Here is a 13171-nt window from a genome sequence, read left to right as displayed (position 1 = left end):
TTAGAGAGGTTAACTAATTTGCTTGTGTCCTCTAGCTAATAAGGGCTGAGTCAGAACTTAAATCTGGGCAGGCTGACTCCAGAGGGCATATCTTTAACCATTCTTTGGACAGGATAAAGACTGACGCTGTGTGGAGTCCAGTACTGAGAAAGAATACCTAACCCAGCCTGGAGGGTTCAAGAGGTGGCATCTTTAAGAGTAGAGACTGCCACTTGCACCTTTAGATTTTCTAGCACATCCACAGGTATATAGAATGTTAGAGCCAGAAAAATCTTTAAAGATCTGCTAGTCTCACAGCCTAATTCTATAGGAAAGATTTTGACAGGAGAAATGATTTGTCCATTTCTTCAAGAAATCCTAATTTGAGGATTAGAAATCTAATGCTTTTTTTCTTTTTCTTTTAAAATGTTTATTTAAATTCTAGTTTGTTAACCTACAGTGCAATATTGGTTTCAGGTGTAGAATTCAGTGATTCATCACTTACATACAATACCCAGTGTTCATCACAAGTGCCCTCTTTTGTACCCATCACCCATTTAGCCCATCCTGCCCCCCAACCTCCCTCCATCAAACCTCAGTTTGTTCTCTATAGTTAAGAGTCTCTTATGGTTTGTTTCTCTTTTTTTCCCCCTTCCCATATGTTCATGTTTTGTTTCTTAAATTCCACATATGACTGAAATGATACGGTGTTTGTCTTTCTCTGAGTGACTTATTTCGCTTAGCATAATACATGTTAGCTCTATCCACATCATTGCAAATGGCAAGACTTCATTCCTTTTTATGGCTGACTAATATTCATATATATATATATGTGTGTGTGTACATATATATATATACACACACACACATACATACATACTTACATACAAACATACACATACACACCCCATGTCTTCTTTATCCATTCATCAGTTGATGGATGCATGGACATTTGGACTCTTTCCATAATTTGGCTATTGTTGATAATGCTACTACAAACATTGAGGTGCATGTACCCCATCAAATCTGTATTTTTGTATCCTTTGGGTTACCTAGTAGTGCAATTACTGAATCATAGGGTAATTCTGTTCTTAACTTTTTGAGGAACCTCCATACTGTTTTCCAGAGTGGCTGCATCAGTTTGCATTTCCACCAACAGTGTTAAGGGGGCTCCCCTTACTTTCTCCACATCCTTGCCAATACTTGTTTCTTTTGTTGTTAATTTTAGCCATTCTGATAGGTGTGAGGATTTCTTCTTTGGAAAATGTCTATTCATGTCTTCTGCCCAGTTCTTCACTGGATCATTTGGTTTTTTAGGTATGGAGTTTGATAAGGTCTTTATATATTTTGGATACTAACCCTTTATCAGATATGTCATTTGCAAATATCTTCTTCCATTCTGTAGGCTGCCTTTTATTTTTGTTGATTGTTTTCTTCACTTTGCAGAAGTTTTTTATCTTGATGAGGTCCCAATAGTTCATTTTACTTTTGTTTCCCTTGCCTTCAGAGACGTGTCTAGTGAGAAGCTGCTCCAGCTGAGGTCAAAGAGGTTGCTGCCTGAGTTCTCCTGTAGTCTTTTGATGGTTTCCTGTCTCACATTTAGGTCTGTCATCCATTTTGAATGGTATAAGAAAGTGGTCCAGTTTCATTCTTTTCCATGTTGCTGTCCAGTTTTCCCAACATTTTATTTGTTGAAGAGACTGTCTTTTTTTTCATTGGATATTCTTTCCTACTCTGTTGAAGATTAGTTGGCCATATAGTTGTGTATCCAGTTCTGGGTTTTCTATTCTGTTCCATTGATCCATGTGTCTGTTTTTTTGCCAGACAATATGGTACTGGCACAAAAACAGGAAGCTAGGTTTTGATTAAGAACACTGGCTCTGATTGTCCATGTCACCTGTTTGTGATGAAAAATGAGACTTGGGATAATTGAAACAGTTGCTCACCAACCTACTATTTGTACTTCATACAAACAGAAGACTTGATAAGGCATATTAATAAGGATGTATTTGGAGGAATCAGGCAGATGTTTGGAGCATTTCCTGTATAAAGCAAATATTCGCAGATTTGTCTCTTGTGGCTGTGAGAGTGAAGATGTTAGGTTCAAACCCAATGCCTTCTGTATTGTTCTTGCTGGATTCCCACAGGAAGGTATCCCTGACAGGCACCAGCTTGCCCACCAACACCCAATAGCCCTCCTTTCCTTCTGATAGAACCCCAATTTGTACAGGAGGTTGCTGGAATTCCCTTTTTCTCAGGCAAGGTGTACATGATCCCAGCTCCAGGGAATGAATTGGGGATTGTTCTAAGTGTGGACATGGGACCCAGTTCTGTGCATAAGACATAAGGAGGATCTGCAGGGGAGGGCTTCCTTTCCCAAATAAAAAGGAATTTCCCAAGGAGAAATCCTTTCTGTTCCTTCCCCCTTTTGCTTTCTTCTTTTCCTCTGACCAATAACATGGATATGAGGCCTAGAGATGGAATGAAGATAAAACAATTTGCCAAAAATAGTGGAGCGGAAAAGCAGAATGAACTTGGGTCTAGGATCACTTCATGTCCTGACCTGCCAACCTCAGACTTCTTTTATACGATAAAGTCCTAGTTGTTAAGCTAATGCTAGATTTTCAGTTTTGCAGGTTTTTTTTTCTTACAGTTGAATGCACTTTTAATTGATACCATGTCTTTTTATTAAGAGAAGTCATATCATAAAGTACACCTGTCCTTCAGGTTTTAATTTTATTCATAGGATCCAAAATAAAGGTAGTAAATGCTTGTGAATGAGCAAAACTGCCCCATCTGTTAAATTTCTTTTCCAGGGAATGTATAGAATTGCATACATTTGGTTTTTACAAGGTATCACTGTTGATAGTGCTGTGGTGAGTTGTGTCGAAGTTTCTGATATCATTACAGATTTATTTATTTGTTAAATTTGTTTATTTATTTGTAAGTAAGTAACCTCTCCATCCAACGTGGGGCTCAAACTCACAACCCTGAGATCTAGAGTCCATGCTTTTCTGACTGAGCCAGCCAGGCGCCCTATCATTTTGCATTTAAAAAAACTGAGAATATGGGGCGCCTGGGTGGCGCAGTCGGTTAAGCGTCCGACTTCAGCCAGGTCACGATCTCGCGGTCTGCGAGTTCGAGCCCCGCGTGGGGCTCTGGGCTGATGGCTCAGAGCCTGGAGCCTGTTTCCGATTCTGTGTCTCCCTCTCTCTCTGCCCCTCCCCTGTTCATGCTCTGTCTCTCTCTGTCCCAAAAATAAACAAACTTTGAAAAAAAAAAATAAAAAATAAAATAAAAAAACTGAGAATAGGCTAATTAGAGTCCCAAAGGCCTACATGATTAGTTAAGATTCCTCCAGGAAAAGCTCTGTAGCTAGTCATATGCAAACTACTTACATCAAAGTGTAGATTCTGTCTTAACTTTCACTTTAATTGAGCTATTAATATGCACTGTTGAGATCTTAAATTGAGCTTTAATAAGGTTTTCATGTTTCAAAACCTAGAAGATGTCAAAAAGGAGGTGGTACTTCTAAATTTTCTACACTTTGGGCTTCTGTTACTTACTGCATTAGAATCATCAGCTATATGCTTGTTTATTTAGTGACAAAGACCTTGGCTTACTCATTCCAGTGTCACCTGCAGTACGTGGCACAACAGCCTCATTGAGGCAGGAGTGAATAAGTATTCACTGAGTCACAGTAGCAACAATAGCCACTAACAATAATAATTGCTAATATTTCCTTATGCTCACCGTGCGTCAAGATTAGTGTGGGTGCCTTCAGTGCATGGTTTTATTTCACCCCCACCAAATCCTTGTGAAACAGGTAATTTCCTTCATTCAAATGAGGAAGGGAAGGCTTAGAGAGGTTAAGTCACTTGCTCAAACTTATTCAGCACGGTCTTGAGTCCAGAGTCTTGGATTCCTTATGAAGAAGTATCTACATTTTACAGTCGAGGAAACAGCAGCTCAGAGAAGTTAAGTAACTTGGTCAGGATCACACAGCTCATAAGTGGTAGAGCCTGGATTTGAACCCAGTCTTGTTCTAGCATCTGTTCTCTTAACTATGCACTACACTGGCATGCCTCAGATTTTTGATGCAATTATATAAAGTTGGTTATGTGAAATTGAAGGCTAGTTGATCAGTAATTAAAGGTCAGCACTCAAGCCTTTTTTTTTTTTTTTTTTTAGTAGTAGTAGTAAGATATCTTTCCAAGACAGAACTTCTTTCAAATCCATAGTGATAACTTTTTTGTCACTCTGGTACAGAAACTACACATTAACTTCTAACTTACAAAGAATTTACATCTAGGCCTTAGGTTTCCTAACTCCTCTCTTTCCCACACTCTTCCTGTGTCCCACCTGGGTACCAAATTTCACTCTTTCTGGAGGGAGTCAGTGGCCCTTCTCACCACTGCATTTGAAGGCTCCTTTCCTTCCTGGGTAATACCTCCAACACAGCCCATGCCCTCCCCCCGCCTTTTTTTTTTTTTTTTTTTAATTTTTTTTTTTCAACGTTTATTTTTTTTGGGACAGAGAGAGACAGAGCATGAATGGGGGAGGGGCAGAGAGAGAGGGAGACACAGAATCGGAAACAGGCTCCAGGCTCTGAGCCATCAGCCCAGAGCCTGACGCGGGGCTCGAACTCACGGACCGCGAGATCGTGACCTGGCTGAAGTCGGACGCTTAACCGACTGCGCCACCCAGGCGCCCCCCCCCCCCCCGCCTTTTTTTTGAGCAAAGTAATAGAATTTATTGAGAGAAAGTGTAAAGCTCTCAAGAGTGAGAGGGCTCCCAACTGGGTTGCCGCTGGGGATTTCTGTCCCTGGCTTTTTATTGGGACCTTATCAGAAAGTCTGTGAGAATCCACACATGGCACCTAGCCCAGTCAGGTCTGGAACACGTTTATCTTATCCTCTTTATTCCCCAAACTCCACTGCCCCTGCCTCTTCTTCCGTCGTGCACTTGTAGCTGCATCCTGCCTCCCTGAAGTTCCCTTATCTCCTTTTCTAATGTAACCCTTTCCCTACTCATTCCTCCCCCTGGAATAGGGCCTCTAACTGCTGTTAGGCAACAGGGACGATGACCAGCTGGCTTCTTCAAGCTGACAAGGGATGGTGTGGGGGTATGGCAGTCTAAGTTTAAGGGTTGGTCAGTCGAGTGGCCCAAGGTATGGTTCCACAGGAAGCCTGACAGGCAGCAGGTGGCACAAACATCAGCAGACACAAAGACTTATTCTGTTTACTGGGAGATTTAGGGATATTTTTCACCTTAAGTCTTCTCTTCCTTTCAATCTAGGAAGCCCTGATTCAGACCAGGATCTAAGGTTGGAAACAGAAGGTGTTTTATTTTTTTAAATTTTTTTTTTTAACGTTTATTTATTTTTGAGACAGAGAGAGACAGAGCATGAACAGGGGAGGGGCAGAGAGAGAGGGAGACACAGAATCTGAAACAGGCTGCAGGCTCTGAGCGGTCAGCACAGAGCCCGACGTGGGGCTCGAACTCACGGACCGTGAGATCATGACCTGAGCTGAAGTCAGACGCTTAACCGACCAAGCCACCCAAGCACCCCCAGAAGGTGTTTTAGATACTAATCTTAAGGTAGTTTCCAAAACAGTGGTCCTTAGCCTTGCCTGTGCATTGGAATTGCTTGAGGAGTTTAAAAAAAAATTCTCATTTGGGGGTAAGAATATACAATGGGAAAAAGACAATCCCTTCAACAAATGGGGCTGGACATTGTCAACAAATTGGACATGCCAAAGAATGAAACTGGACCACTTTCTTATACCATGCACAAATATAAACTCAAAATGGATTAAGGACCTAAATGTGAGACCTGAAACCATAAAAATCCTAGAAGAGAGCACAGGCGGTAATTTCTTTGACATCAGCTATAGCACCATTTTTCTAGAAATGCCTCCTGAGGCAAGGGAAACAAAAGCAAAAATGAACTATTGAAACTACATCAAAATAAAAAATATTCTGCACAGCAAAGGAAACAACCAACAAAATTAAGACAACCTACGGAGGGGTGTTTGGGTGGCTCAGCTGACTCTTGATTTTGGCTCAGGTCATTTTCTCATGGTTTGTGGGATCGATCCCCATGTCAGGATCTGTGCTGGGGATTCTCCTCTCACTCTATCTCTCAAAAAGAAATAAATAAACAACAACAAAAAAAATCACTTAAAAAAAAAAAAAGACAACCTATGGAATGGGAGAAGATATTTGCAAATGTCTTATCTGATAAAAGGTTAGTATCCAAAATATATAAAGAACCGATACAGGTCAACACCCAAAAAACAAATAATCCAATTAAGAAATGGACAGAAGACATGAACAGTCATCTCTCCAAATAAGATATCCAGATAGCCAATAGACACATGAAAAGATGCTCAACATCACTTATCATCAGGGAAATACAAATTTGAGATATCACCTCATACCTGTCAGAATGGCTAAAATCAACAACACAAGAAACAAGTGTTGGTGAGGCTGTAGAGAAAAAGGAACCCTGGTACACTGTTGGTGAGAATGTAAACTGGTACAACCAGTGTGGAAAACAATATGTAGGCTCCTCAAAAAGTTAGAAATAGAACTACCCTACGATCCAGTAATTGCACTATTAGGTATTTACCTAAAAAATAAGAGAACACTAATTTGAAAGGATATATGCACCCCTATGTTTATTGCAGCATTATTTACAATAGCCAAGATATAGAAGCAGTCCTAGTGTCCAATGATAGATGAATGGATAAAGAAGATGTAGTGTATATACAAAATGAAATATTATTCAGCCATAAAAAGGAATGAAGTCTTCCCATTTGCAATGACATGGAGGGAGCTAGAGAGTATAATGCTAAGTGAAGTAAGTCAGTCAGAGAAAGGCAAATCCCATAAGATTTCACTCCTATGTGGAATTTAAGAAACCAAACAAATGAACAAATAAAAAAATTAAAAAGACAAATTCAAAAACAGACTCTTAACTATAGAGAACAAACTGATGGTTACCAGGGGGAAGGAGGTGAAATAGGTGATGGGGTGGGGGGAGTAAGAGCACATTTATCATGATGAGCACTGAGTAATGTATAGAATTGTTGAATCGCTTTGTCATATACCTGAAACTAATATAACACTGTATGTTAACTTTATCGGAATGAAAATAAAAAACTTAAAACAAAAAATAACTTAACAAAATTCATTGGCGCTCTATCCTCACTATTCCCAACTTAGTTGATCTGCAGTATACTCCAGGCACTTGGAGTTTTGGAAGCTGCCAGGAGATCCAGTATACAGCTGAAGTTGAGGAACACTGTGGCTACAGCACGATTTCTCTACCTTGGCACCATTGACATTCAGCCCTGGCTAATTCTTTGTTCTGGGAGCCTGTCATGTGCACTACAGAATGTTTAGCAATGTCCCTAACCTTTATCTGCTAGATGCCAGTAGCACTTTCCTTAGTTGTGACAATCAAAAATGTCTCTAGACTTTGTCAGATGTCTTGGAGGAGACAAAACCCTACTGAGAATCAATGGTCTCGAGCCATTGCTGTTGTCCAAGCTACTGTGGAGACTTCTGTGAGAGAAGTTTCTCCAAAAGAAAAAAAAAAAAAGGGAAGGTTGGCTTCTATTTCACCCTCTCAGACAGGAAAATATATAATAATGCCAAGGGGATCAGTCAGAAAACCCTCCTGCGATTTGAGGAGAACTAATCAGGGTGCTTTTTTTTTTTTTAAAGAATTTTTATTTCTCAGTAAAGAGATGGTATATTTCTTCAGGAGTGTGGTAGAGGAAGGTGTTTTTGAGAATAGGGAGTTAAGGAAAGGATACAGATCTTTCTAGCTGATCTGAAGCACAACAGAAGGAAACTAAATCTTTTTTTAATTAGCATGAACAGCCTGGCCTGGGGGAAATATTGTCTCTTGCTGAGGAGTTGCTGCCAACAAGATAAAGTGGAGGAGATAAAGCACAAGGGCTCGGACTGGATGGATGTAAATGCTGAACGTTTCTTCAGCTCTAGGGAGGCTTGGCCACCAAACTGGTGATGGAGTGAACAGAAATAGATGAGAGTCTGGGTTCATGGTTAAAAGCAGAGTTAGAAGAGCTCGTTCTGGAAAGACAGGAGTTTGCGAATAAACTATTTGAGTGGTTGTCTTAGTTTGGGTCATCTGAGAGAAGAGCTCAGGAAGCACCACAGGACAGTGGGGAAAGGAGGGGAGGGAAGCTAATAAGAAGTACATTATTGGGCTTTGCCACCATGGGCAGTGGAGCTTAATTCTTCTGGAAGTTGCAAGGGCCAGGGCTGAGCACAAGCCTCAGAGGTGTGGGCCAAGAGAGCTGGTGTGTTTATCCATGAATTCCCATTTGTCACTGGTTGATGGCTGTGCTTAGGGCCACACAATTCCAGCAGTTTTTTTGGGTTTTGGTTTGGTCCTCGGGCAGAGTTGCCAATGTGGTGCAGGCAACTAGAAGCGGCTGGTCAGCACTGGATGGTTCTTGCAGGTGGGATATAAATGGGCCACTAGCAACTTCTGCCATAGTGGTCAGTTTCAAAAAATTTATTTAAAGCTATTAACTGCTTTGCTAATTAACAATGTTTAATTTTTTTTTTAATGTTATTTATTTTTGAGACAGAGAGAGACAGAGCATGAACAGGGGAGGAGCAGAGAGAGAGGGAGACACAGAATCTGAAACAGGCTCCAGGCTCCGAGCCGTCAGCACAGAGCCCGATGCAGGGCTCGAACTCACGGACCGTGAGATCATGACCTGAGCCGAAGTCAGACGCTTAACCGACCAAGCCACCCAGGTGCCCCAACAATGTTTAATTTTTAATAAAAATGTCTAATATAAAGACAAGGAACATCAGGAAGGCACACTGACCTCTGTCACCCTCAAAGATACCCACCTTACTGTTTGAGACCACGAGATATCACTGCCAGAAGCCTACCCATCATCTTGGCCCTGTCCTCAACTCCTCCTTCCCTCACCCCTTGCATACAGATCCCTAGCACCGTCTTTCAGGTCTACTCCAAAGCACTCAGGAATTTATCCACTTCTGTCTCTGCTGCCACCTCATTAGTCCAGGACAGTGCTGTCTTTTGCCTGGACTATTGCAATGGCCTGCTCCTGGGCTCCCCACACTAGCTTTTCTTTTAGTTCCTTGAACCCACCAGGCTTTTATTTCAGAATGCTCCTCCCCTCTACCACACCCCAGCCCAACCCTACCCTTCCAATGATTTGCTTCTTCCTATCTTTTAGGTTTGGCTGTCATTTCTTCATTGAAGATCTCTTTTAAAGAATGATCTCCCTCCCATCTGCTATTCCTATCTCAGTTCCTGTTTGTTTTGTTTTGGCATGTTTCACAATTTATAATTATTTTGTTTGTTTATTTCATCAGTCTCCCTCTTAGAATGTAACCTCTGTCAGGGCAAGAACCATATGTATCTCCTGGACCACCATATCCCTCATAGAGTTGCCAGATTTATCAAATAAAAATACAGGTTTCTGGGGCACCTGGGTGGCTCAGTCGGTTAAGCATCCAACTCTTGATTTCAGCTCAAGTCATGATCTTATGATTTGTGGGATTGAGCCCTGCATTGGGCTCCGCACTGACAGCATGGAGCCTCCTTGAGATTCTCTCTCTTTGTCTCTCTCTGCCCTTCCCAGGCTCATTCTCTCTCTTTCTCTCTCAATAAATAAATAAACTTAAAAAAAAGACAGGTTTCCATGTCCACTCTTGTACTAAAAATTATTCAGGGTTTATCTGAAATTCAAATTTACCTGGGCATCTTTTGTTTTATTTGGCAGCCCTGGTTCCTAGGCCCTGGTACGTAGCTGACTCTCACTACCTGTTGTTAAACAAAAACTTAGTAGCAGCATATCAAAATTGATACTTGGGCAACACAGAGGAGAGAATGTGCTAAAACTATAGAACTAGAGTGGTGAAAAATACACTTGCCATTCTTTTCTGTTCTGATTTGCCTGTTTTCTCTCTCCAAGAGAACCTAATCAGCTCACCCCAGAGCCTTGGACAGCCCAGTCCTTGGGAGGGATGCCGGCCACAGGAAGGGAGCTGTTGGGCATGGTGTTTGTATACCTCACTGCCTCATTTTTGCTGTGGTTCTGTGCTGGGACCTTGATCTTCTTTGGTTCTGGTGTCCCCAGACTGTGAGCTCGCTAAGGGGAGAGATGACTTCTTCCTTCTCAATCACTCACCCCCAGGGACTCACTCTGTAGATGACACGTAGCAAGGACTCATTGAATGGCTCTCAAGTGGTATGATCAGTGAATGAATAGTAGGGGGGCTAACCATTCTGGTTTGACCGGGCCTGAGGGTTTCATGAGATATGGGGTTTTCAGTGGAAAAAACAGGACTGCTGGTCTCCTCACTGAATGATGCTCACTCTTGGTGGCTGGGCTTCTTGTCCACAACCAACTATACTGGCTGCTACATGACTATCATAATTAGCCTGCTGTTCTGGCTGCCCATCTGTTTTAGGAAGACACTGGATGTTTGGAGCTCTGCTGACCCCCTGTGCTTCCCTATGCCTGGCACCTTGGCCTTGGCTTCAGCCTCAGTTCATGGTCCCTATGTTGGCCTGTCCTTCCTTGTGGTCTGTGGTAAACACCCTGGATCTGCACTCCTGGAATAAGGGTATCCAGGCAAACTCATGTGAAAAGACTCTTGATCTTAAGCCAATCTCATAGACTGCCCCCAGTCCTGGCCACTATAGGTATATCTCATCACGACCTGATTATGACCAATTGCTACTTCCACAGAATACCAATCAAGTATTTATTGAGGAATTAAGCTGACATAGAACTTTCCAAAAACATTTCTACAAATGTCTGAGTTATTTGCCTGTGAAAAAGTGAGTTCTCATTTTAACCGACCCCCTCCCCCATACTGCCAGAAGGCATGATATTCTAAACAAAACCACACAAAGCCATTCTCAATTATGATAGCACTGCTTCAGTCTCAGTTAGGTCCTGCTGGGTTCCTGGAATTGGGAGTGAAATGGCTCTTGAGAGGTTCCCAGCACTTGTAGTAATTCTCATCCAAACAATTAGAGGTCTTGAGCCCCCACTCGGTGACGGCCATACTTAGAGAAGACTCAAACATAAATGCCTGTAGGAAATGGGGGAGGGGACAAAAAAGAAGTGAGGTGGATAATAAAATACATTTGATTAGATGTCAAGAGAAAAGATGTAGGTAGGCAGAATCTTTGAATAATGAATCATGTGTGCTAGCAGGGTGAGGACAACAGGCTCACACCTTGGGTTCCGGCTCCAGCCCTACCACTTCTAGGCGAGTGATACCTGGTGCAAGACCCTTACCTTCTCTGAGCTCCAAGTTTCATTCTATACAATGGAATTGGGCATGTAAGCATCACATTGTCCTTGCAGCATTATGGAGCTAAATATGCTAGATCCAAGGGCAGAGGTGGAAGAGTTTTAGGAATATTCATCTTCTTAGGAGCCATCACTTACTGTGGCTAAGTCCCTGTGGGGAGGCCATAACCCCCATTTTTGCAGAGGAGGAAACTGGCTCAAAGCTGGGAGTGGCTTGTCTTAAGCGATAGTAACAAGAGGTGGCAGAGCTGAGATTTGAGTTTTGTTCTTAAGGACTCTGACCAGGAGATGGCCTGGGAAAAGGAGAAGGAGGTAAAGAGAGAGTGAGGAGGAAGAGGTGGAGGAGGAAGAAGAGGTGGAGGAGGAGGAGGAGAAGGGAAGGAGGAGGTAGGACTGGCTGTAGTACTTTTAAAAAACCTATCCCAGAAGACTGAATGGTTGATGTCCCTCTGTGTTCAGGAGGTTTTTGTCCCCAACAGAAAGAATATGCAAGTGCTCTGTGCAGCTTAGACATTCTAGCTTCACCAATTGCTGATTTTCCTACCATTGTGGCTTTTAAAAATAAAACAAAAACAAAATAAAACCCTACAATTCTTATGTGTTCACATTATTGGAAATTTTAAAAATATAGATGGACGAAAGGAAGATAAAAGTTGGGTCACAACCCAGAGAACCCATGTTAATGTTTGGTATCTAATATACATTAGCTTCAGGGAGATGATTGTCCCTGCCTGTCTTCTCACCACAGGCTTGATATGAGGACCGTATCAGATTGTGTGGAACCACCGTGCACATTATAAAGCCCTATTCAGATATAAGGGTTGTTATTACGGTCATTCTTGTCTGTTGTTGCCTCTTTGCTGCCTGCTTCTTAAGAAGCTTGCTGTCTGAACAGAGTAACAAAACCCCATCCCAGCTGAGTTATGAAGATGGTATTATACAAAGTTCATTTATTCCAAACTGGAATAAGGATGAGGTGTATAGATAGGCCTGGGTCCCAATTATATAATGGAAAATGGTGATGGAGACCCAAAGTTAGGTCTAAGTAAAGTGCTGGACCCTCCCCTGCCAGGTAGTCTGGGCTGTCTGGCTACTCAAGGCCTCCCCTGCCCTTAATCCCTTACATAGGAGAGTTCTTTCTGGCTAGTGCTCCAGGCCCTATGCATTTCCCAGAGTCTTGTTCCTCATAAAAATAGCTCTGTCCTTGCCTCATTGATGTAGAACAGTGCTCCCTGATAACACTGACATCCAAAGCCAAGTTGGGCACCAAAGGTTACTGAGTGGCAAGTGTGGGGTAGCCCATGTACCTCAAAGAGCCCTTGGCTTATTTTTTTATTTTTTATTTTATTTTTATTTTTTGAGAGATCAGGGAGGGGAAGAGGGAGAGAGAAAGAATCTCAAGCAGGCTCCACACTCAGTGCATAGCCCAAGATGGGGCTCAATCTCACAACCCTGAGATCATGACCTGAGCTGAAATCAAGAGTCAGAGACGTCCAACTGACTGAGCCACCCAGGCACCCCTGGAAGCAATATCTTAATTGAGATTGTCAAACCACATCTCAAAGAGATGTAGAGTTCCATAGAAATTTTGCAAAGGCCCTTGGAAAGGGAAAGAGAGCCAAGGTCAAGCAGATGGGACTCTGCACCCTCCCCTTGCAGATCAGCTCTATCAGCTCTGGTCCTGGAACTGTTCAATGCAAACTGCATTGGACAGAGAGACAGATAATGCTGTCTGTTTGCAAGCTGGGCATGGAGTCAGGAAGGCCTGTGCTATTGATTTTAAAGTCAGGTAGCATTGAAGGCATTTGTTTAAAAATGTAAAGCAAATTTGCATATGACTTAAC

The 13171-nt window shown here is 42.2% G+C and overlaps 1 protein-coding gene across 2 annotated transcripts in view; it reads right to left on the bottom strand.

Annotated features, from left to right (window-relative positions):
• Window positions 1–5182: 5182 nt before the first annotated feature.
• HGD (homogentisate 1,2-dioxygenase) overlaps window positions 5183–13171 on the bottom strand; it is a 48082-nt gene continuing 40093 nt past the window's right edge. The window contains exon 13 of one of the 2 annotated variants that reach the window (XM_047875822.1): window positions 5183–5300. In XM_047875822.1, coding sequence (XP_047731778.1) covers window positions 5289–5300 — 12 coding nt within the window. In that variant the 3' untranslated portion in view covers window positions 5183–5288. Of the gene's footprint in view, window positions 5301–10788; window positions 11104–13171 lie in introns of those variants that run through there. The other variant, XM_047875821.1, reaches the window with a different exon arrangement.

The sequence above is a fragment of the Prionailurus viverrinus genome, chromosome C2 (assembly GCF_022837055.1).
Source record: "Prionailurus viverrinus isolate Anna chromosome C2, UM_Priviv_1.0, whole genome shotgun sequence".
Lineage (NCBI taxonomy): Eukaryota > Metazoa > Chordata > Mammalia > Carnivora > Felidae > Prionailurus > Prionailurus viverrinus.
The sequence above is the reverse complement of the archived record's forward strand: the minus strand, read 5'-3'. Positions and strand labels throughout refer to the sequence as shown.